Source organism: Mirounga leonina, unplaced genomic scaffold, assembly GCF_011800145.1.
Source record: "Mirounga leonina isolate KUSES-001 unplaced genomic scaffold, KU_Mleo_1.0 Mir_114, whole genome shotgun sequence".
Taxonomy (NCBI): Eukaryota; Metazoa; Chordata; class Mammalia; order Carnivora; family Phocidae; genus Mirounga; species Mirounga leonina.
Genome location: NW_023270265.1, coordinates 2,488,716 through 2,514,089, shown reverse-complemented (window position 1 = coordinate 2,514,089; position 25,374 = coordinate 2,488,716). Strand labels below are relative to the sequence as shown.

General features: G+C 38.8%; 2 protein-coding genes and 1 non-coding gene across 7 annotated transcripts in view; 1 reads left to right on the top strand and 2 right to left on the bottom strand.

Moving 5' to 3' along the window:
• ADK (adenosine kinase) overlaps positions 1-3,166 on the bottom strand; it is a 510,536-nt gene extending 507,370 nt beyond the window's left edge. For both annotated transcript variants that reach the window (XM_035022256.1, XM_035022282.1), the window contains exon 1: positions 3,073-3,166. In XM_035022256.1, coding sequence (XP_034878147.1) covers positions 3,073-3,137 — 65 coding nt within the window. In that variant the 5' untranslated portion in view covers positions 3,138-3,166. The remainder of the gene's footprint in view (positions 1-3,072) is intronic.
• Positions 1,055-1,127, bottom strand: TRNAK-CUU. Its single transcript has one exon. It is a non-coding gene; the product is annotated as a tRNA-Lys (tRNA).
• A 237-nt stretch (positions 3,167-3,403) lies between the features above and the next one.
• AP3M1 (adaptor related protein complex 3 subunit mu 1) lies at positions 3,404-25,364 on the top strand. 4 transcript variants are annotated; one of them, XM_035022242.1, is made up of 9 exons: positions 3,404-3,631; positions 13,294-13,569; positions 14,450-14,621; positions 17,349-17,486; positions 18,858-18,943; positions 19,905-20,038; positions 21,118-21,325; positions 22,607-22,751; positions 23,234-25,364. In XM_035022242.1, exons 2-9 carry the CDS (start codon positions 13,297-13,299, stop codon positions 23,332-23,334), a joined length of 1,257 nt encoding a protein of 418 aa, XP_034878133.1. In that variant the 5' UTR covers positions 3,404-3,631; positions 13,294-13,296; the 3' UTR covers positions 23,335-25,364. The 4 variants fall into 4 exon arrangements, with proteins under 4 accessions (XP_034878133.1, XP_034878118.1, XP_034878124.1 ...); XM_035022227.1 differs by lacking the exon at positions 3,404-3,631 and adding an exon at positions 3,643-3,902; XM_035022233.1 differs by lacking the exon at positions 3,404-3,631 and adding an exon at positions 3,670-4,012.
• The last annotated feature ends 10 nt before the right edge of the window (positions 25,365-25,374 follow it).

The window sequence follows — 25,374 nt, the reverse complement described above, 5'->3', positions numbered from 1 at the left end:
TCGAAGGAACAGGATCCTCTTAGAGGTGACCGCTAAAGAAATGAGCTAGGATGAGACTTCCAAAGGAAAGAAAAGAAAATGAGTTGTCCTAAATATAGGTATTCATCATGGAACATATTCATCTAGGGGTCAGTTTCCGAAAATGCTTCTCAACTTCTTTCAGCCCCAGATACCTCATCTGTGACACAAGGATTGTTACCTACCTCACAGGTTGCTGGAAACATTGAAGGAGATAGCATATATAAGGCACCTAGTATAATAACGTCGGCACTCAATTAATGTGCCCTTCTTTTCCCCAACCCAATGGGAAAACATGTTAGAGCCTGCTTATTTCTTCACAACTTTAGTAACTGCTACAGCCTGAAAAGCAATCCAACATAGAAAAATAATGGATCTCTGAAAAATGGAGGCTAGACCCGTCAGATGCTCTCCTTTGTTTTTTTTTTTTTTTCTATCTCAACACTATTGTTAATTCTGGCTAGATAATCTTTATTGTTGTAGGGAGCTTCATGTGCGTTGTAGAAGGTTAAGCAGCATCCTTGAACTCTACTTACTAGGTGCCACTAGCACTCCCTACCAAGAATGTCCCCTGGGAGGTAAAATTTCACCAGGTTGAGAACTACTACCCTAGAGCTAACTGAAATTCTCAAAGTCCTAAGTACTTTCTCTGACATCTACAAACATGTCTCATACAATTATTTTTTCCCCACCAATTGATTCTATACATTAAATTTTGCTTAGGCTTTATAAGCCGTTCCCCTTTAAAATCAACCAAAACTGGTAGCTAGCCCTTTAAATGTCAAGCCAGTCATAATAGATAACACATGCAGTCCAACCACTCAGTGCGTTATCACACTGCAACCCTTAAAGCCAAATATAATAAAAGCAGGAATAGCTAATCCCAAAAGGTCTTCACACAAAATTAAGAGATTTGTTCAAGTACTCAAGTGTCTAATCTTTTAACTTCATGTCTACAGATGGCACTAAGTAGATATACAACATGAGCTTTAGTTGCCTAAGGACTTTTCCAATTTTTGTTTTTAAGTAAGCTCTTTGCCCAACATGGAGTTTGAACCCATGACTCTGAGATCAAGAGTCACATGCTCTACCGACTGAGCCAGCCAGGCACCCCAGGACTTTCACAAGTTTTAAACAAACACTAATGACACATACAATACATTCTGTATATTTAAGAATTAAGTATGATATGCCTATATATTGCAACGACAGAAAAAGTTATGTACATTAACAACAACAAAAAATAAGCAAACGTAGAGAAACAAAAATAAGGGGTTTTGGATAATTGTTTGAGGTTAGTTAAGTATAGCATGGTAATTAAGAGCACAGACCTGGAATCAGACTACCTGGATTAAAATCCCAACCCTACCACTTACTAGATGGGTGACCTTGATCAATTTACTGAACATCTCTATGCCTGTTTCCTCCTTGGTAACATGAAGATAATTATAGTATCTACCTTCTAGGGTTGCTGTGGGATTGAATGAGTTAAAATAGGTAAATTGCTGAAACAGTGCCTGATACATACTTAAGTATTAAACATTATTTATCATTGTTTTTAAGGATACATAAGCAGAGAGAAGTGTTTCGTGGGTGGTTATATAAAAGTAGAAACAGTAGAGTCAAACAACTGACTTGCACCCAGACACTCTGGATTCATATTTCCTTAACGAATTGTTTCATTTGGAAGCTTCAATTTCCTCATCTGTAAAATAGGAAAGTGCTCTGAAAATGAATTAGCATAAGGAAAAATCTAAGAGCCATATGTTTAGTGGGATAGTGGGGAAAAGTTGCATCTGTCTTCTAATTTGGTAGAGGAAACTTGTGAAGGACATACCTTTAAAGAAATAACTACTAATGGGCAAAGTAGGGAAAGCACATGCCTTGAACCCAGGTAGGTCTGATTCAAAAAGCCTTTGCTTTATTTACTCTATGGTCTGAAAGCTTAAAGTAAAAATAAAACATCCTGAGTTGTTATAAGAAAAAAGTTTATTATTTTTAATAAGGTAAGCACACTAATTGAGGGTAGTAGGAATACACTGAAGGCACTGGCAGGGATTTGATCACCATCCATTCAAAACAGCATGAAAACACTACCAGGCCCCTAACTGACCTTTCCTTTTCATTTACGAATGCTTCATTCTTTCGGGGGTGAAGAAGGATGATGCTGGAAAAAATGAGACTTGTCTTGTATCATCAAGCAAAGTCCCAATAGTTTTAAATCAATTTATGTCTATTTTTAGACAGAAAAATCAATGCCTTCCAACAAACATTTCAAAATCATCCAGGACTGTGCATGTTGTACTTTATACTTATTAAGAGGGAATATTTTAACAAACAACTTTTTAAAAAAGTTGCAACATCAATCACACGTGAGGTAGGTCGGTGTTAGGGGCGGAACTGTTTCAACTGCTGCCAAAAAGTGCAAAGAAAAAAAGAAAAAACACTACCTATCTGTTCTGCGAAATTCCGCCCCCGCAAAGCCTCGAAGGCGGGGTATCTGGGTCCCTGCACAGGATCTTCAAAGGTGTCAACTTTCAGAGTATGTACAAAAAGGAAGGTCAAGGCGACCTTCAGCGACACTTTACGAAAAATCCCCAAGAATTTTGTCTTTGCCCCAGGGTAGAGCAGTCGCTGGACCTCCTCCTCGTTACCCCGCCCCCCGCCCCCACCCCAGGGAATAGGAGGTGGGCGCATTAGACTCTGCTCTGGTCAGCTCTGGTCCTCCAGGGTCACATTACCCCAACCAGGGGAAGGCTCCCACGTGGCGCCCTCAGCCCGCCCACAGCCGAGTAGGTGCTCCCCAAGCCGGCGTTCTGATTGGCCAAGAGCAGCCGGAACCGCTCCGGAGTAGGCAGCTACTCTGCCATACTGGGCTGGCCGCCGGGCGAAAGGTCACCGCCGTGGGGGCAGCTCCCCGAGCAGCCGGTCCTTGTGCGTTGGCCCCATGCTGGCAGCGAGAACACCATTCGCTGCCGGAGCCGCGCAACCCCACGTGGGCCCTGCTTAGCGACAGGCGCCGTCACCCTCCACCCTACGTCGAGTAGCGCTCACCTCAGCGCTTGGGGCGCCTCCACCTTCAGCCTTTTGGGCTTCGGCTCCTCTTCGGCCGCAGCCATCTTCGTGCTCCCACCCCACTTAGGCTCCGGAGTGCGCCCCACCCCTTCTGCACCTTGACCCCACCTCCTCCCCTCATCACCGCCTCCTTCTCCCAGAACCCCGCCTCTCCTGACTCTTTCCACTCGGTGTGTTTCACTTCCACAGCCATTGGCCCAGCCCCTTTCTGGCCCCGCCCACCCGGGGGGGACCACAGACTGAGTTAGGCTGCGTACGAGCGCCTGAGTCCACATAGTGCGAAACCCGCTTTCTTCTAGGTTCTGGGTGATCTAGAAGATTTAGATCCTAAACCTCAAGAGACATCTTTTTTCTCGTTCAACGTCTTTCCACTTATTTAAGCTTTCCGATACTGTAGCCCGAGTTGGTTTCTTTGAAGCTGTTAGTCAGGCAACCTATTGGGCAACCCAACTGCGGGGTCCTCGCGGCCTTCTCAGCTGCCTCAGCCTGGGTCCGGAGTGGACCTGGCGCCGAATCACTGGCTGGCCCAGGTGTTGGGGTGAGTGTGGGGGGGCGGGAGCCTGCGGACAGGGAACAGCTCGAAAACTGGGGAGCAGACTGAGTAGCTGGGGCGCCGGACTCCAGCCTGGGCTGCGGGAGAGTCTCTGATGCTGACCGCGCCTCCCTCTCGGCCTTCTGGGCTTTCTTGCCGGCAGGGCCGGAAGGGAGAGGTGCACCTGCAGCCCGGCCTTCTCGGGTCCCAGGCCCAAGAGGTTCAGACTCGTTGGCGTCCCTCCCCGTGCTTCGGCGCGGGAAAAAGATCACCCACGGTGAGCTGGAGTACCAACAACTTGGACCTGAGCTTCTGCTTTGGAAGACAAAACTCCTGACTAACCTGAACAGACGTCCTGTTAGAGGGTGGCGCCTCGATGAGCTTGGGGTACGGAATACCGTAAGGAGGGTGTTGCAGTTCTTACGGAGAGGTGACAGGAATCTAAACTGAGATGGAAAAGTGATGAGCGCTGTGGCTGGTTGGATTTGTTGGATTTGGATTGTGCCCGAAGTTGAAGCTATAGCCTATATGATTAAGAAGGTGGTGCCATTAAAATTAGGAGACCTTACATGAGGAGGAGGAATTTTGTAGAAATACCGAGTTGGGAACAATGGCTTAGGTGTGGATGGTAGAAACAGTAGAAGGGGGTGGGGGGAGGAAGGCTGGGAAGTAAGCCGAAAAGAAACTTTCAAGGTAAGAACCAAATCAGGTGAAGTTTCACGTAATAAGGTAGTAAGTATTTGTTTTGGTTTGGGGAAAGTTATCAATGGCATGAAATGCTGCAAGGGTCAAAGGAGGAATTTGAAGTCTGAGGCTAGGTAGCTGGATTTGATAGTTAGGAAGTCCTTAGGCCATTTGAGAGAGGTGCTTTAATACAGTCAGTAACTGGTTAAGAGAAACTGCAAGTGTAAACTAATCCTTCATCATTTGGAGCAGGAAGCAAGATTATTGAGGATGTCAAGTCAAGGATTGGGGTTTGTCTTAAAGAATACAAGGCACTTTATGTTTGGGGGCAGAAAGCAAGTAACCAATGTGTAAGATTAAAGATTCAAGAAAGAGGAGATAGATAAGACCCAAGAAGAGAGAGAATGGAGTGGGATCAAAATTATAAATGGAAGGATTAGTTTTGGAGATAAAGGAGGACACTTTCAATTGAGACTATAGGAAAAGCTGGGGAATGAGGTGAATGAGGAATTACCTGAAATTTACATATCTTTGGTAGGAAAGCTATCTTTGCAGTAAGGTTAGTTTTTCTTACTAAATCTTAGGATTTTTACAATATTTCTAAACATTCACCATAATATACTATTGGAGTTCCCTGCAGAATAGAAATTTTTAAGTAGCCCAATAATATCTCAATGCGTGAGTAGCAAATGGCTTTTATAGAGAAGAGGAACTCTCTCCCTCTACAGATGATCTTTCCTACTACATAGAAAAAATAGAAGCGCTCATCTTCCTACAACCAAATGTACAAACCTTCTTCCCTTTTGTTTAAAGAGGAAAAGTGTCCAGGGGCGCCTGGGTGGCTCAGTCAGTTAAGTGGCTGCCTTCAGCTCAGGTCACGATACCCAGGGTCCTCAGCAGGGAGCCTGCTTCTCCCTCTCCCCCACTTGTGCTCTCGCGTGCGCACACGCTCTCTTTCTCTCTCAAATAAATAAAAATCTTAAAAAAAAAGGAAAAGCGTCTCTTATTAAGGAAGGCAGATCCTTTCATCTAGTCTCCCAATACCATCCTCTCCTACCCTATTAGGATCCTCTTTTTTTCAATTATTTTCTCTCTCTTATATTATCGGCCTTTCCCCTTCTACTCACACCTTTCCTTCAGCAATTAGAAATATTCTTCCTGGGGCGCCTGGGTGGCTCAGTCGTTAAGCGTCTGCCTTCGGCTCAGGTCATGATCCCAGGGTCCTGGGATTGAGCCCCACATCGGGCTCCCTGCTTGGCAGGAAGCCTCCTTTTCCCTCTCCCACTCCCCCTGCTTGTGTTCCTGCTCTCGCTGTGTCTCTCTCTGTCAAATAAATAAATAAAGTCTTTAAAAAAAAAAAAAAAGAAATATTCTTCCTTAACTGTGTGAAATACTCCCATTTATTTTCATGTCTTTTCATCCTCTTCACAGCTAGAGTTCTTGAATGTATCATCTACTCTCCTTATCTCTAATTTTCCCATTTCTTGTTATTTCTTAGCCCATTTCAGCCTGTCTTGTTTCCTGCATTCCACTGAACTATCACTAAAACTACCTTTGTTAAATTCACCAATGTCCTCTATGTGTTAAATCATAAATTCTCAATAGGGACAAAAATTGCTTCTTGTGAGGCAAAAAAAAAAAACATACTCTTTATATATAAAACACAGTATACTTACAGTATATAAGGAGATACACATATATATTATGTAATATTAAAATTTTATGGGGGAGGGTGTGATTGAAAGGGAGTCTGAAAAAGCCCCTCAGCAGGCAATTAAAAAAAGAGACATTTTCAGTTCTTTTTTTTTTTTTTTTTTTTTTTTTTTGTTTTTTTTTTTTTACCTCTTTTTGCCATTTAAAATGTTTAGTGTTCCATTCTTCTGGAAACACATTAACACACGCTAGTTACTAAAAATTGTTACCCCCCGCCCTTTTTTTATTGCTCTTCAGCCACATCTCAGCCTTTTTTTTAGGCCCACTTCCTTGACCCACTTGCTATTCAGATGTTGGAGTTCTTTCCATAGGCTCTCTTCTTACTATGTACATTCTCTCTTTGTAGTTTTTTTCTCCTTGTAGCTGTAATTCCCATTAACAAAAAGTCATGTTTACTCATAAGTGTGTCTCCAACTCAGCTCTCTGAAGCACTAGACCTACATATATAATAGTCTTTTGAATATATCCATTTGGGTCAAATATATCCAGAATTGGGTCAATATACAGGACCAGGGCTAAGTGCCTCATTTTTCCTCTCATCTCCACCCCCCAGATCCACCTAATCTGCTCAAGCCTAAACATTTATCTTTTTATTTTACTCCATCCCCGCTGTCAACACTGTAGTCCAGGCCATCATCCTAATTCATCTCTGAACTGGTGTCCTATTATTCAGTTTCCACAGTGCAATCTCTCTTAAAACTGTAAATCGGATTTTATGAATTCCCTGCTTAAAACCATAAAAAATTGCACTGAGAATTAAGTGAACCAATCTCTGCTTATCTCCTTCCCAGTCTCATCTCACCACTTCCGTTCACCTCCTAAAATTGCTAAATTTGTACTGGATTTCTTTACTTGTGTTCTCTGTCACCTCAAAGACTTGTGGAATTTTGAAGGACACTGTATTTCCCCTGTCATAATAGGAATTGCATCTTACTGTAATAAGTTGTTTGCCTTCTTTGCTGAACTCTAAACACTCTGAGTTCAGGGACTCTTTGTCCACCTTTCTATCCCCATTGCTTACTATATATAAAACATATTCAGAACTACTTGTTGAATGAATAAATGGTCAAAATACTGTCTGAGAATTAGAGAAGCTAGAGTCTTCCCTGGTCTCATTCTCTTACCTTGCATATAGGCTCTTCTATGCCTCTGTTCTGTTTTATGTAGAAGGAATACATTTTCTTTTTTAGACATTATTCCAAGGGTATTTTGACTAGTGATCTTCCTCGACTTCTGTTGAGGTTATGTCCTGAAAATATTGTAAGTCAAAGATGCATTTAATATACCTAAACCTACTGAGCCTCATAGCTTAGCCTACCCTACCTTAAATGTGCTCAGAACACTTAACATTAGCCCACAGTTGGGCAAAATTATCTAACACAAAGTTTATTTTATAGTTAAGTGTTGAATATCTTGTGTAATTTATTGACTACTGAAGTGAAGAACTGAATGGTTGTAAGTGTATTGGTTGTTTACTCTGGTGATCAGGTGGCTGACTGGGAGTTTCGTCTTGCTGCCTCTACCCAGCATCTCAAGAGATTATTATATCACTCTCCCAGAAAAAGATCAAAATTCAAAATTCAATGTATGGATTCTAATGGATGCATATCACTTTTGCACGATTGTAAAGTAGAAAAATCTTACATCAAACCATCGTTAAGTCAGGGACCATCTGTATTATAATTGCATTGTTTGTGAATCATCGGGTTGACTGTTCAGCATGGGTAAAGAGGATTTATGAAATATTTAAGCTGCAGAGTTCTGATGGAACTTTCTCAAGTGGCTTTAAAATAAACTGGTAGCATTCTGTTTTCTGATTCAAAAGTCACTAAGAACACAAAGATGGTTGTGGTTGCACTGAGTGTGTAGCTTTCCCAGAAAGTTTATTAGAATGATGAAAAGAGTTACAGCAGCTACTAAAAGGATAAGTAACTAAAGAAACAGACTAATTTACACTGCCACATGTGGCATTTATTTAATTGTTATATGCATTAGGCTCTTGATCATAAAGGAATAGAAGAAATAAGCTCTTTTTTCTTACAATAGAAGGGTAAGGTGGGTTTTAAAGCTAAGCACTGTTGAGAGCTACAAGTGTTATGCTTTCATCTCAGCACTAAGGATAATAAACCCAGATGGCCGGTTTAACTTACTGTATTCTTCTGAGATTAGAACTATTGCCAACAAAAACAACTTTGGTGCAAACTTCCTGGAAAGATTTTTTCACCAGTTTAAGAGGATGAATAGGAACTTGGCCTCTTAAATAAAGGAACTATGAAGTCACTTGCTTCAAGAACAAGCAGCTCTTTTAGGGTATACTGTGGCAACAAAGTACCACAGATCCATATGAACTATACCTTCTATAGGATGAATGGTTTTAGAAGATAACTTATGTCAGCTCTTTTAAATATAATTTCTGCTCTAAATAATTTATTAGAACACATTTTGGCTTCTAACTAAAGAAGCACATCTTTCAGCTCTTCTTAAATTACAAGCTCAAAGAGCACATTTGCTGCTCAGTCCAGTATGGTAACAACCAACTACATGTAGTTATGTACATTTAAATTAGTTAAAATTAAAACTTCAGTACATCCATTGCATTAGCCACGTTTCAAGTGTTCAGTGGCCACATACGACTAGTGGAGACTGTATGGGACAGCCCAGATACAAGACATACCCATCTTTGCAGGAAATCCTGTTGGACAGTGCAGCATTAGAGTATGTTCCTAATAATTAGTCTCCTGGAGTCGGATAAGAACAGGAGCCCGAGATTCATCCAGACCTGGGTTTGAACCCTAGCTCTGATACTTATTTTATGATCTGATTTAACATTTCTAAGACTTTATTATCTTAGCTTTAAACGGGGATAAGCGCAATATTTGTAACATTGAGTCGTGAAGATTCAATGAGATAATGTAGGGAAGTGCCTAGCATAGTGCCTGGCCTACAGTAAGTACTCAGTACCTTTTAGATATTATTAATTTATTTATTTTTGATGAATAAAAAACTTTGAATAGAGCTGAAAATTTAATTTTGTAAAGAGTACCATATTCCATAGCTGGCTCAAAGTGCTCACATCTGAGTTCTGAGTGGATTACAATGTTCTCCTTTCAGCTACACTTTGTATTTCAGATGAAGATTTTATTCTAAAAAAATGTGTCCTAATACAAATTTAGTTGCAGATCTTATCATTGGATATTCCTATTTCATTTTTTTTAAGTGTATCAGCAGACGTTATAGTTAAAGCCAGTAGGTTCTGTATAGCAAGTCTGTATTCCAGTGACACTACTTAGCACTCAAATAGAAATATAATGCTGACACAAAGCAAACCTGTTAAACAAAGCATCTGACTAGATGAAGTAGAAAAATTTAACAGGTTTCAGTATTAATCTAGAAAAATTGAGTAGGTCCGAAGCCTCAGGGTTTATTGCTGCCAACTCACATTGATTGCTTGGCTAAATAGAGATGCCTTTGAACAAAGAAACATTGTTTCTAATAAACAGGAACCTGAAAATGTTAACAGCATTCATATTTATTAATACAGTAATTACTAAAACACATCTTACTAATTAGTAATTTACATAAAAACTTCTGAACATGTGCCAAATGGGAAGGGGAAATCATCACCAGATAGTCCTTAAATGTCAGCTGCTTTCATAAAATAAATGACTTGCTCTCAAAAGAACTGGTCAGGTTGGTGTCATTGTTTTCTGTCTCAACAGAATTGAATGAATCCATTCTGGAAAGTCTTCCTTTCCTCTTTGGAATTTATCTTCATGCAGAGAAACTGTATGTATTCATTTTAAATTTTTTACACTTAGACTACACTTACACAATACTATAATTTTTAATTAGTGGACTACTAGGCTAAACACCTGGTAAGTGATGTTATCTACATAAAAGAAAGGAACACGTTAAGGTAATTAGGTATTTTTCTACTGTCCCCCATTTGTAAAGATAATAAAGTTTTTATTTGAAATATAGTTAACACTCAGAAAATTATATGTCACAATGTAAAACCCAATGAATTGTCACAAAATGAATATAACTTGTAACTATCATCTAGATCAAGAAATAGGGGTGCCTGGGTGGCTCAGTTGGTTAAGCGACTGCCTTCAGCTCAGGTCATGATCCTGGAGTCCCTGGATCGAGTCCCGCATCGGGCTCCCTGCTTGGCGGGGAGTCTACTTCGCCCTCTGACCCTCCCCCCTCTCATGTGCTCTCTCTCTCTCATTCTCTTTCTCTCAAATAAATAAATAAAATCTTTAAAAAAAAAAAAAAAAAGAAATAAAACATTACAAGCACCTTAGGAAACATCCCCCATGCCCCTCTTAGTCACTACCCCCACTATCCATAAAAGATTTCTCAAACCATAGATTAGTTTTGTCTGTTCTAGAAAGTCATATAAATAGAATTATACTGTATGTATCCTTTTGCATCTCGTTTTGTTTGTTCAGTATTGTGTTTGTAAGGTTCATCCATATTTGGTTCATGTAGCAATAGTTTGTTTTCATTGCTGTATATTATTTCATTTTAATAGTACACTATAGTTTATTTTTCCATTGTACTATTAATAAATATTTTCAGTTCAAGGTTTTCACTATAACAGTATATTTTTATACATATTTTTGGTGCACATTTGTACACATTTATGTTTAATCCACCTGGGAGTAGATTCATGTGTCACAGTTATTAAGAATATTTTTTAAGTGAAATATAATTCACATATTATGAAACTCATCATTTTAAAGCATACCATTTAGTAGTTTTTAGTATATTCACAAAGTTGCACAACCATTATCTCTAATTCCAGATTTTTATCACCTTAAAAAGAAATGGCAAACCCATAACCGCTAACTCCCCATTCTTTTCCTTCCACCCAGCCCCTGGCAACCACTAACCTAATTTCTGTCTCTGTAGATTTGCTTATTCTGGACATTTTAGAAAATGAAATCATACAATATGTGACCCTTTATGTCTGACCTCTTTTACTTAGCATAATGTTTTCATGGTTCATTCCTTTTTATGGCTGAATAATATTCCATTGTTGGAAAATTATTTACCTGTTCATCAGCTGATAGACATTTAAGTTGTCTCCACTTTTTGACTATTCTGAATAATGCTGCTAGGAACATTTGTATACAAGTTTGTTTTGTTTTGTTTGTTTGTATGTATACAAGTTTTATATGGACATCCATTTCCAGTTCTCTTGGCTATATATCTTGGAGTACAATTGCTGAGTTTTTTGGTAACTCTAACTTTTTGAAGAGTTCACTGTTTTCCACAGCATCTGTACCATTTTACATTTCTACCAACAATGTATGAGGATTCCAGTTTCTCCACCTTCTTGTCAATACTTGTTATTGTCTGCATCTTAATTATATCTAGCCTAATGGATATGAAATGTTACCCCATTGTGATTTTGATCTACATTTGAAAAGATGTTGAGCACCTTTCCATGTGCTCAATAAGCATTGATCATTTATATGTATATCTTCTTTGGAGTAATGTCTTCAAATTCCTTGCCCATTTTTTTTTATTGTGTTGGCTTTTATTATTCAGCGGTAAGCGTTCTTTTTATATTCTGGATAGTAGTCCCTTATAAGGTACATGGTTTGCAATTACTCTCATTCTGTGGGTTGTCTTTTTATTTTCTTGATAATGTCCTTCAAAATACAAAAGTTTTAAATTCTGATACAAGTCCAGGTTATCTGTTTCTTTTTTTGTTGCTTATGCTTTTGGTGTCATCTAAAAAAAATGATCTAATCCAGGGTCATGAGGGCTTAATGGATACTTTTTTCTAAGAGTTTTTAATAGTTTCAGCTTTTATATTTAGGTCTTGATACATTTTGAGTTAATTTTTGTATATGGTATAAGGTAGAGGTCCAAATTCATTCTTTTGCATGTGGGAATCCAGTTGTCCAAGCACCATTTGTTGAAGACTGTTCTCTCTCCCACTGAATGGTCTTGGCAATTTTATAAAAAATCACTTGACCACATATGTAAAGGTTAATTTGAGAGTTCTCCATTCTGTTCCATTGATCTGTATGGCTATTCTGCCAGTACCACATAGTACATTTGTAGGTTTTAAAATCTAGAAGTATGAGTCCTCCAAATTTTTTCTTTTTCAGGAGTGTTTTGGCTATCCTTTGTCTCTTTCATTTCCATATGAATTTTAGGACGATCCTCTTAGTTTCCACAAAAAAAGGCAGCTGGCATCATAGAAGGGATTACATTGAATCTTAAGCCAATTTGGGGAGGTATTGCTATCTTAACAATATTAAGTTTTCTAATCCATGAATGTGAAATGTCTTCCCATGTTTTAGGTATTTTTAATTTCTAATTTCTTCCAATGATGTTCTGTACTACTCAATGTATACTAATAATGTTCCGTACAGTTCTGTACTAATGATGTTCTATACTATTCAGTGTACTTGCACTTTTGTTAAATTTAGTCCTAAATATTTTGATCTTCTTGATGCTCTTGTAAATGGAATTATTTTCTCAATTTCATTTTCAGGTTATTCATTGCTATGTGTATAAATACAATTGGTTTTTTAAAAATACTAATCTTGTATCCTGCAACCTTGTTGAACCCATTTATTAGCTATGATTTTTGTGCATGCAAGCACGTGTGGGGGTGTGTGTGTGTTCTTAGGACTTTACATATACAAGATTGTATCATCTGCAAATTGAGGTAGTTTTATTTCTTCCTTTCCAATTTGGAAGCCTTTTTTTCATTTTTTTGCCAAATTGCCCTGGCTAGATTCTCCAGTACCATATTGAATAAAAATGGTGAGAATGAACACCATTGTTTATTCTTGATATTAAGGGGAAAGCTTTTAATCCGTAGTCATTAAATATCATGTTAGTTAAGGGATTTTCACAGATGCTCTGCTCTCTTGGGGTTAGGAAGTTTCTTTTTCTAGTTTTAAGTGTTTTTATTGTAAACGGGTGCTAGATTTTATCAAAAGATTTTCCTGCACGTTTTGAAATCATTATATGTTTTTTTGTCTTTTATGTAGATTGTATGTTACATTGATTTTCATATGTTGAACCAATCTTCCATTTTTGGAATAAACCCCATTGGTCTAGGTGTATAATCTTTATATGTTGCTGGATTCAGTTTATTAGTATTTTGTCAAGAAGTTTTACAGCTATTCTTAAGTGATATTGGTCTGTAGTTTCTTCTGTTGCCTTTGTCTGGTTTTGATGTCAGAATAATACAAGGATACTTTTTGATGTACACTAAATTTAAACTTTTTTCCCCCCAGAAAATGATCCACAGTCTATTTCTCATAAACTGTTCCGGTGACATATTTCTAGAGAAGCACTGGAAGAGCGTTGTAAGCCAGTCTGTCTGTGATTATTTCTTTGAAGCTCAAGAGAAAGCTGCTGATGTTGAAAATGTACCACCTGTCATTTCAACACCTCATCACTACCTCATCAGTATCTACCGGGACAAGCTCTTCTTTGTGTCTGTCATACAGACTGAAGTGCCCCCTCTCTTTGTAATTGAGTTCCTACATCGAGTTGCTGACACTTTTCAGGTTGGTTATTCATCAAATCTTTTGAACTTAAATTAATCAAGTTAGTTGGGGGTGGGACACATAATTATATTCTTTTTTTTTTTTTTAAAGATTTTATTTATTTATTTGAGAGAGAGAGAGAATGAGAGAGAACACATGAGAGGGGATAGGGTCGGAGGGCAAAGCAGACTCCCCGCCGAGCAGGGAGCCCAATGCGGGACTCGATCCAGGGACTCCAGGATCATGACCTGAGCTGAAGGCAGTCGCCCAACCAACTGAGCTACCCAGGCGCCCCACATAATTATATTCTTTAATTATCCAGCTTTGGATGTGTCTTCCATCTATCTCTTCTTTTCAACTAAGCATAAATTCATAAACACTTTTTTTGTAGGGTGCACAGCAGTACACATGGCTGCTCCATTCACTGTTTCAGTAGAACATAGTAATCTCATGGTCATGGAAGCCATATTTATATGTATTACAGATTATGTCATCAGGAAACAGTAATGCCCTCTACATAAAGATCTTTGAATGGTTCCAAAATTTTTATTGGTTATGTAATCTTCTAATATTTACATTTTATTATCTTGCTAAGTATACCAAATAATTGAACACTTAATCTGTGTTTTGGGGGGTTATCTAATCAGGGAAAATTAAGTTCATAGATCACATCCTAGTTTAATGTTTCAATGTACTCTCCATCTTAATATATAATAGGAAATCAGTTCAATCTAAAAATATTGAGAAAATATTGAGGAATAGAACTGTGGAGGGTTTTTTCCCTCTGACTTACATCTTAAACAATGAATTATGCTACTCTAAGTTTATCCTTCTGAACAGAGTGTTTAGAAAGCCTTTCTTCATGCCTTCCATTGTGCAATATTATGTACATTTTGTTAAGGACTACTTTGGTGAGTGTTCGGAAGCTGCAATTAAGGATAATGTGGTCATTGTATATGAGCTCTTGGAAGAAATGTTAGACAATGGATTTCCACTGGCTACTGAATCTAATATTTTGAAAGAACTGATTAAACCACCAACAATTCTCCGTTCTGTCGTCAACTCTATCACAGGTAAGGTGAAAACATGCTGCATTAGGAACTGAGCAATTAAAGCTTTATAAACAACTCCTTGTTGCTTATGATCTGGCAGATTATTAAGGTAGTCCGGTTTGGCCAGAGTTAAAGTTAGTGGTATTGTTAAAATGAATGTGTATTTCTTTTCATGGGGAAACTCGGTCTTAAATGATAAAGAAAACTTGATTATTCTCTTTTATTATAGGTTTTTCTATAGGCCCACAAAAACATTATTACTATTACTTAAAACTAGTAAGACTGAATAAATTTTCCCAGTTAATCGTAAAGAAGCCAATATAGTGAGGTTATAAAAGGGAAACCTATATGTGAGGCTTCTTAGAAGAACATTTAGTCTATTTATAGACTGGCATTTTAATATTTAAATTAGCATTATTTTATGTATGTGATGAAGATGTTAACTAACACTACCCTGGGTAATCATTGTAGTATATAAGTGTATCAAATCAACATGTTGTATACCTTAAACTTAACACAATGTTATATGTCAATGATATCTCAATAAATGCTGGGAGAAAAATAAAAATTAATAAATAGCATTATAAAACTGGCATTATGTTGTTACCCCCAAATTACTAGGAAAAAGAAAATTTAAGACTCTCTACCACAGAGTACATAGTCTTTTATACATGCAGAATTATTAAAACAAAAAGAGATAGGGAATTAGTCTATTTGTGAGATCTCACGCATTGTGGGCCTTGTACTTGTGTTATAAATTTCTAATTTTTGTTTATTTCTTGAGTATAGCTAGAAATTAAGTACATCCAGATGATAGTATTTTTTGAGAGTATTGAAGTCTTCTAGAGAAAGATTTCTGTGAAATGTTATGTGCCACACCAGCTATGCTGTCTGCCATTTTAAACCCCTCTCGAAGTGTATTGACCTAAAAAATGGGGCAAGAGAGGCCTATGAAAAAGCTTTATTCATCTTCTGTATAAGGCGGAGCATTAGGAGAAATTCAAGGAAAGATAAGATGGAGTAAGTGTGCCTAAAACTTATGCTCTGTTTGGGAGTTTGGGAAAAAAAATTAAAGTACATAAATAATATAAGATTGTAAAAGGCAATTCCATACTTTATAAACAATACAAGGACACTGAAAGTATACATGATATACTTTACAAAACTATAAAAATTTCTCTTAATTACACATAAACATTCATATAGACAAAAAAGTTCTAAAATGTTTTCAATGACCATCTCCAACTAAGGAACTACATACTATCTTTATTTTTGCTTTATACTAATTTTTAAAATAAACATGTATTTTATAGTTACTAAAATATAGAATGAAAGTATATAGGTTATTAAGGCAGTGCATTATGAAATTAAAGAAAATGGTTCAGTAGATGAACTGTGGTGCTTGGCCCCAGTGCAGGGCCCTAGAGAATCAGCAGAATTTAGGGAGGGAGGGAGGAATAAGAGCATTCTATAGGTGGAACTATATGAGAAAAAACACAAAGTGAAAAACCTTGAATTGTATGAATTCATTTGGCAGGAACAGAGCTGTTTCTTTAGCTGAGTAATGAGATATAAAACTTAAGAGTTGAGGAAATTCTTGAATGGTAGGCTAAATATTTAATTTTTATCATAAAGCCAGTGTGGAAACATCAAAAGTTTGAACAGGAAGGTGAAAGCAGTGTTCTTAGAAAATTCTTGAAAGCAAAAGGTTTGGAGAAACAAACACCAATCAAATTAGACTGTAAAGTTGTATATACAATATGATTGCAACTATTTTTAAGGTGCAGTCAGAAAAAAAGCAAACTTATCAAAATAGAAAAAAATAAGTGCAACCCATTTATGAGGGAAATGTTTAAAGAAATATACCAAAATGTTAATGGTAGTTGTAGTTTGGTAATAGGAAGATAGATTCTTTTTAGCCACTTTTCTGAACTTTCCATGTGTTGTTACTAAGCATGTACTACTTTTGAGTTGGAAATGTAAATTAACCAAAATGTTAAATATGTCACAGCTCAAGGGTATGTTTTGGACAACTAGACTTATTTTCAGACATATGTCAATTTACCAGTAAATTAGCCAGATATTAAACATGAGCCATATTGCAGCCATATGGGTGTGCCGACTTAAAAATGGGAAAAGAATGTGTTCTTCATCCAGTTACTCCGCTGAGGCCTGCTTGGCAGCATATCATGTAGAATTTAAGCTGAATACCAAAGGGCCTACTTATCACTCTGTATTCTCAGTGGAGACATTTTATCAGCAGAAGGTTTTAAAACAACTAGCCTCTTTTCTTCATCAGTGGCAGCATAACGAGATTCTGTTGTTGAGCCACTGAAATTAGGTTAGGTTACTGTTAACACACAGGAAGCAAAAGATAAGTAAATGAATTTAACCTGGTTTGGCACATAGAGGACCACATGGCCTATTTCTGTCTTCTAGAAATTTGATCATGTTAGTATGGATATATCTCCCAACAATTCTGGAAACTATCCACAACGTCAATGAAGAAAAACCCAAACATTAAAGAAGCAGCTACGGCATTTTTTTTTTCCTGTTAATAGCTTTTCTTTCTTTCTCTTTTTGCTTTTAAAGTAAACTATACACCCAATGTGGGGCTCAAACTCATGACCCACAACAGGTCAAGAATCGCACACTCTACCAACTGAGCCAGCCAGGCATCCCTGTTAATAGCTTTCCTGATCACCATTTTATGTATTACCTTTGCTTTCTCCTTTTCCGGTTTTCTAGGCAGTAGTAATGTTGGGGACACACTCCCCACTGGGCAGCTGTCCAACATCCCATGGCGCCGGGCAGGGGTAAAGTACACAAACAATGAAGCCTATTTTGATGTCGTTGAAGAAATAGATGCAATTATAGATAAATCAGGTAATTGTGGGCATGTGGTCTTATTTGGGAAAAACAGTTGAGCTGACATAAGCTGAATAGAAAATTGAAATCCCTTGGTAGTATGGTTTCAGCAGAAAGGCATTCATTTCTTAATAGCTTAAAAAACTGTTTATTTTGCCCAGAGGTTACATACAATTTTCATAACCACTAGCTGAGATCTGCCAAACCTTTGTAAATCAGATCTCATGCTGCCTTATTTTAAACCAGTTATTACCCTGTATGCCTCTCCCTCTTGCCGTTTTTTCAACATTTATTGTTTATCTGCCATGCACCATACTTTTGCTACCACTGTATATGCAGTACTTCTAATAAAGACCCCAGATAAAATAGCGGTACTGTATTAGAACCATAAAATTTTATTAAAAACATCTAGTCCAACCCTCACATTTTATGCATAAGGAAACTGAGGCTCAAAAGCGTTTAGTAATCTGCTTAAGGTCACACAGCTAGTTGGTGTGTGAAAATGAGCTATTGTGAATTAATAGCCAATATCTTTTCTTCAGTGAGTTCCCTTTTCATTATAAAATTCCATCATACAGAATGAATAGCTGTATTATTACAGAATAATGGCTCCTATTTCTTGAAAGTTTAACAGCTTAGTCCATTTCAATGAGAAATTTTCCTCATTTTTAAATTCCATTAAAAATATTTTAACTTCACTTTTTTTTTTCTAAGAGGGAAAGAGTTGGGGAAGAGGGCAGAGGCAGAGGGAGAGAAAGAATCTTAAGCAGGCTCCACACCCAGCATGGAACCCAAGGTGGGGCTCTATCTCATGACCCTGAGATCATTGACCTGAGCCGAAACCAAGAGTCAGACACTTAACCGACTGAGCCACCCAGGCACCCCAAAAATACTTTAATTTCATATCCAGCTGTCTTACAAGGTTGATATCAAGATAGAGGCAGGTTTGGGGCACCTGGGTGGCTCAGTTGTTAAGCGTCTGCGTTCAGCTCAGGTCATGATCCCAGGGTCCTGGATCGAGCCCCGCATCGGGCTCCCTGCTCCGCGGGAAGCCTGCTTCTCCCTCTCCCACTCACCCTGCTTGTGTTCCCGCTCTCGCTCTGTGTCTCTGTCAAATAAATAAATAAAATCTTAAAAAAAAAAAAAAAATAGAGGCAAGTTTGATATTCCTTAGAATTACCACAGTCCTACCAGAGTTAGGTGTGGGCCCTGGTACTTAGTGAAGAAGCTGTCATAACCAATGTAATGGATCCCCTGTCCACTAACTTGTTAGTAGATGTGCATGTTTCATTATATCTGACACCCAGGAGGTGTCTCCATAACTTCAGATACAGTGATCATTCTAGTAAAGGCTCAGATTCCAGTGATTTTATCACTTTCTTTCTTCAGGATCTACAGTCTTTGCAGAAATTCAGGGGGTCATTGATGCTTGCATTAAGCTATCTGGAATGCCTGACCTTTCTCTTTCTTTCATGGTAAGTTTTGTTCTCCTGTCCTATAGCTCTTTACATGCCCAATACATATGAAGTACCAAATGAAATGATAAATACTGAGAGATGTTTGTATCTTAGACTGTAAAGATTATCTCAGAAATATTGTAAGATTTATTTATTTAGAGAGAGAGAGAGTACGCGCTTGAGCTTGAGCAGGGGGAGGGGCAAAGGGAGAGAGAGTCTCAAGCAGACTCCATACTGAGCCGGGAGCCCAACATGGGGCTCGACCTCACAACCCTGAGATCATGACCTGAGCCGAAATCAAGAGTCAGCCACTCAACTGAGCCACCCAGGCACCCCCTATCTCAGAAATATTCTTAGCCAGCTTCCCAAGATAGTGACTTACATGATGAGCATGGCCTTTATGGAAAGCTGAGGAGAGGTCTTCTCCTGGGTGTGTTAGAAGTGGCTTAAATAGCTGACTGACTTCTGCAAATCTGTAGTCTCACTTACTGAATTACTTGCTTTGCTGGTATGAAAGGGCATTGATCTTTTGTGTCATTTTAGACTCAGCATGATACACTGCTAAGAAAAGAGAACGGAGTTCTTATGCTCACTTGTCCTGTCCCACATATAAAATATTTGTGGGGCACCTGGGTGGCTCAGTCAGTTAAGCAGCCAGCTCTTGATTTTGGCTCAGATCATGATATCAGGGTCCTGGGATCAAGCTCCATGTCGGGCTCCATGCTCAGTGGGGAGTGTACTTGAGGATTCTCCCTCTCCTTTCTCACTTTCTCTCTCTCAAATAAATGAATAAATCTTTAAAAATATATGTATTTGAAAGCCTTGTGAAACCGTTAAGTTTGTGTTATTGTGGTCATAGTAACAAACTCTTAACATGACTGTTTTATCCTTAGGGAGTATATTAATTTCTCATAATATCTGAGTAGAGTTGCCATATTCCATGCACCCTATGAATACTGCTGTCTTGTTTTCCTGGCAGAACCCACGGCTTCTAGATGATGTCAGCTTCCACCCCTGCATCCGGTTCAAGCGCTGGGAGTCTGAAAGGGTTTTGTCATTTATTCCTCCAGATGGAAATTTCCGACTCATATCATATCGTGTCAGCTCACAAAAGTATGTTGATGCATCAACTAGAAATCTGCAATCATGTGTCAGTGTGATGGGTATTCATCTTACCTTTTTCATTCTGACAGTGGGATACTTGAATTCATCACTGCTCCGTTTAGCCATGGCTCACCAGGAAACTCGGGAAGAACTGGTGAAAATATGTATCTAAAATAATCAGTATAGGGCGCCTGGGTGGCTCAGTCGTTAAGCGTCTGCCTTCGGCTCAGGTCATGATCCCAGGGTCCTGGGATCGAGTCCCACATCGGGCTCCTTGCTCGGCAGGAAGCCTGCTTCTCCCTCTCCCACTCCCCCTGCTTGTGTTCCTGCTCTCGCTATCTCTCTCTCTGTCAAATAAATAAATAAAAATCTTTAAAAAAAATAAAAATAAATAAAATAAAATAATCAGTATATCTTATATTTGAGAATATAAAGTAGTAGTAAAAGAGACTAGTAAACATACCTGAGAACAAACAAGCATTTTGGACTCTGCATAAGCTATGCAAAACCTTGAACCCATGGCATAATTTTACTGTGGTCTACAGACTTCATAGCTGACAGAAGGACACAAACACATCTCCAGCTGTCTAGGCTATCTCCCAACTAACTGGCTTCAGGTCACTCTTTTGTGTGCTAGGGTTTAAATGAATTGGCATTGTGGGTTGTAAATGGTTTGTCCCTTGAAAATACCAGAAGGTATTTGGGTAATACCAGATGGGACTCAAAAGCAGAGGAATTATTTCTTGGCTCTTACCACATAGGGACTGTTTTATTTAGGATAATTTTAAATTATCTTTTCTGTGGGATCTTAATTCTTCATGTGAGGCCTATTTGCCCCAGTTGTTTATACTATCTTGATTCCTGTCTTGATGTGTATACTTACTGCTCAGAAATTGTGTAATTCCTCATGTGCTGGTGAGTACCTCTGGTGAGTACCAGTGAATGCTGAGTCTCCCGTTCTGGGGGGTATATGGCCCTATCGTGGAGTCAGAGGTAGAGTAGGATACTCTGGACTGAGGTTTCAGTGCTCCCTCAAGAGCTGTCTCACACCATTAATTACGTTTGTGGTTGTGTCTTTCTCTTTTCAGTCTAGTGGCAATACCGGTCTATGTGAAACACAGCATCAGCTTTAAGGAGAACAGTTCTTGTGGTAGATTTGATATTACGATTGGACCAAAGCAGAATATGGGAAAAACTATTGAAGGAATCACAGTAACCGTTCACATGCCAAAAGTTGTGCTGAATATGAACCTGACACCAACACAAGGCAGCTATACATTTGATCCAGTCACCAAGGTACAGCCACCTCTAATCAAGAGTGAGCAAATGTTTCTGCGGTCTTTGATGATGGCAGGGAGGGCAGAAGGAAGGGTTTAATGTCTTGGTTGAAACTAAAGTTCCTAACAAAACCTGGAGAGCGTCCTGTGCTGTGCCCTGGCCACTGGCTGTGGAGGGAATCCCGCATCTGCTGCTGAGGAGATGAACTGAAAAGTGAGACTCATTCTGTTCTCCTTCGGAGTGTGCCTTTCCTCATCCATTGATAATCTAGAGATGTACTCACTGAGGAAGAAGATGTAAAAAGCTTTTTTAAAAAGAGAAAAACATTATCTGGATATAAGAAGTCAGTATTGTAGTCTATTAATTGTTAAATCTTCTATAGAAATTGATCATTAAGACCTTTCTTTTTAATCTAAAAGCACTGTTTCATACTCTTCCACAGGGGATGCTGGCTAGGAAAGCTGCTTCTCACCATATATAAATGTGCCTCTAGCAAAGGGTTTTCAGAGAAATTGTAAAAGATGATTTTCTGTCAGCTTTCGGCTTGGGTAAAAAGTATGATTCTTTTCAACAGCAGAGTCATTGAGGTGCCTGATAAGTGAACAGGCATACTTTTAAATAAAATCATTGAATGTCAGAGATCATCTACTCCAGTCCTAAGGATTTGAAGAACCTCCCCCAGAGACTACGCAGGGCTGAGGAATGAAGGGAGAGCTCCACATCCCTGGCCCTTCACCTTGGCTTCAACTGTAATAGCTTCACTTTGTTGACTGTTACTGAGCTTCCACACTAAAGATTTTACTCGAACAAAGAAAGCTAAAAGTTTAAAAAACACCAATTTAGGTCCATTTTCTCATGGTACAGAAAAGTAAACTGAGACCCGGAGACTTACAGTGAAGGTGGTATAGTAGAAAGAACATTTGAAATCAGATTAGGTTCAAACCCCAACCTTGCCTCTACACTAGCTGTGTGACCTTGAACAAGTCATTTGACCACTGAGCCTCAGTTTCTTTGTTTGTAAAAAGAAGACAAAATCTATATCACAGTCCTCTTTGAGATAATGTATGAACAGTGCTAAGCACAGTGCTCTATCCAAAAGTAGGTAGATGCTCTACAGATGTTGGTTCTTTGCCCTCACCATTCCAAGTCACCGACCTGATTAGTCGTAAAATTCCGTGAAGATCCCAGGTCTCTTGTTTCCAAGACACTGTGCTTCATTCTGTACAGAAGTTTATGGTGTCTTTGAACATTTGTCTTTAGTAAATGGTTCAGATTGTATGTTTTTTATGTCTTTTCAAGGTACTAACATGGGATGTGGGAAAAATTACTCCACAAAAGCTCCCAAGTCTTAAAGGACTGGTAAATTTACAGTCCGGAGCACCCAAGCCAGAAGAGAATCCAAGTCTCAACATACAGTTCAAGATCCAGCAACTTGCTATTTCTGGTAAGGATAAGTTTTGACTTGTGTTTAAGGGTGAACTGAGTTTTGCTGAGGTCAGCTGTCAGGAGCTTAGAAGGGTAGGAGCATTCCCTCTTTAGAAAGAACAGCAGTTCCAGTTTGCCTGTCACACTGGGCAACAGGGCTGTCCTCTCAGGTACGGTGATTTTGCAGAGCACCTGATTTCACACCGCTTTCTTCCACCGTACCCTCTTCATCCGAGCACTAAGGAAGGGACTCATTCCTACTCACAGAAAGAATTATCCATAAAAGACATTGCTTGCCCACATGGGAATCTAAACTAAAACCACCCCCTCACAGTGCTGTAATATGTGAATAGTGGAAGGGAGATTGCTTGCAAATGGTAGAAGGGACACTTGGCTAATGTCAGATTTACTGGGTAGTGTTCATTGCTAAACAAATAATTGTTGATTGCTGTGGCCAGGAAAATAATTTGTTCCTTTCCTTACCTATTCTTTTTGACACAGGCTTAAAAGTAAACCGCTTGGACATGTATGGGGAGAAATATAAGCCATTTAAAGGAGTCAAATATGTCACGAAAGCTGGAAAATTCCAAGTGAGAACATGAGAAGAGGCCAAAATTCCTCAAGATCTGTTTGTTTTCCTAGTGTCATTATAGTTTATTACTGTTAGGTACCAAGTGGGTGGGCGTCCATATTCTAGTCCAAGCATTCCTATTGAGCTACACACAGCTAACGAAGTTGCTTAGTAATCAATGTAGGGTTCTGAAGAGCTATAAGCTAAGGAAACTTTGAATGACTTAGCTGATTTTGTATCTTTTCAGTTAGGAAGATTCTGGAGGTGACTGCCTCCATAGGGGGACCGGGGCTGGAGGCTGCACATTGTAACAGTAAAGGCAAAAGGCTACAGTGATAACCTCTCCCCTAAAACAAGTGAACTGGTCTCAGCAGGAGCCGTCTCCATCTGTAATACGATGTATCAAGTGCAGCCCAACGGCACACCTGATCTTAGCCGGCCCAAATCAACATCTGTCCCAACAGAGGAAGTTCCCCCCACCCCAAGAAGTTTACAAAAAACTGCCTCTTCAAGTGTTTGCCTTATTCAGCTTTTCACTTGTGCCATTAAGCAAGCACTGTAGCAAAAGCCACTTCCACTGGGCCTGGCAGGGAGCCCCACGGCTCCAGGCTCCATTTTCACTGTACTTGGTCTTATATTTTTTATAAATAAGATTTTTACGTAAAGCTCAGATTTTGATTTACAGGGACCTTGCTGCAGGAAGTACCGTCTCAGTTTTGTGCCACTAGTTCAGCTCTTAGATAGCATGGTCAAAATTATTTGTATCAAAGGGGTGAATGCTTTATTAAGGCAATAAAAGGGAACACTACTTCTGCTTTTAGGAAGTTATTGCAAGCACAGGCATTTGAGATTTGAAGCAAATTAAAGCGTAAAAGAGAAACTTACGTGAACTTTGCCACCTTCATGTTTTATAAAGCTTATCAACACCACTTAAACCATCGTTAGCCTAAAGGCCTCAAGCCCTAGTTCAGCAAAAGAAAGAAAATGTGCCTGCTTCATTATCGTCACTTTTTTTTAGTCAATTTTATCTTTTTTACTGTTGTTCTTGAGGTCTTGAACTTACCTGCATCCCTCGTCTTTAGGGGGGAGCTCCCGTTTCATAGTGTGTGCTTCCCAAGGCTGCAGTGGCCAATAGGTTCCTTCCTGAAACTGTTGTCGTAATTGTTACTTGAACGTCTCTACTGTACTGTCTTGAGTACTTGGAAGTACATGATACTGAGGCAGTAACAAGATCCTCAGTAACACTGACGAAACCATATTAATCGTCTTGGTTGGCAAGTCAGTCTAGAGTTGTATCATTTCACTCAACTTCCTGGCTTTTGATGTCCTTGCCCAGACATTTTGCCTCATTAGACAGGAAGAATGGAGAAAGGCTGAGAGATACAAGTGCTTGTTCTTCATGGTCCCATTTGTTCTTGCTTATGCTGTTAGTTTTCTTCTCTTCGTGACTCCATTCTTTTCATTCCTCTTGGCTTATAACTCCCTTTTCCATATCATGCTAAGAATGGCCCTTAAATTCATCCCTTTCTGCTGTCAAGAGCTAGTGGTCGGTGCTGCTACAGAGAGCCCACCAGACAGCAGCCTTCTTACCTTTGCCTGCCTAGGGTACCCAGCCTGCCTTTCATCTAATAGGAGATGGCACTTTTTGCAAATTTGAAATTTCTTGGGTAACCAATATCAGCTTGGCAGCTAAAATCAAGATGTTGCCAAATATTTATTCCCTTTGCCTAACACTGATTACCCAGTCCAATTGCTTTTATTTTTAATGTCTTTTAATGTCCTATCTCAAAAGAACAATCAGTATATTTGCTTTTCTTTCTGTACAATCCCTAATCTCAACCATGTATATCTGGACTGTCCAATTTTCTTTTTGTGCTATCTTCTCTTATATATAAATAAGCAGATTATATGCCAAGAGTCCCTTGTCTCTAGCAATTTCTGCTGAAACTTCCAAGTAGACTGTTTCCTTTTACAATTAAATTATTGTATTTATTAATTTGAATCCAGTATATCCTTTCTCTAATCTGGTTATACTGTCAATAAAAAGTTGGAAGCAGCAAATTGGTTTTTT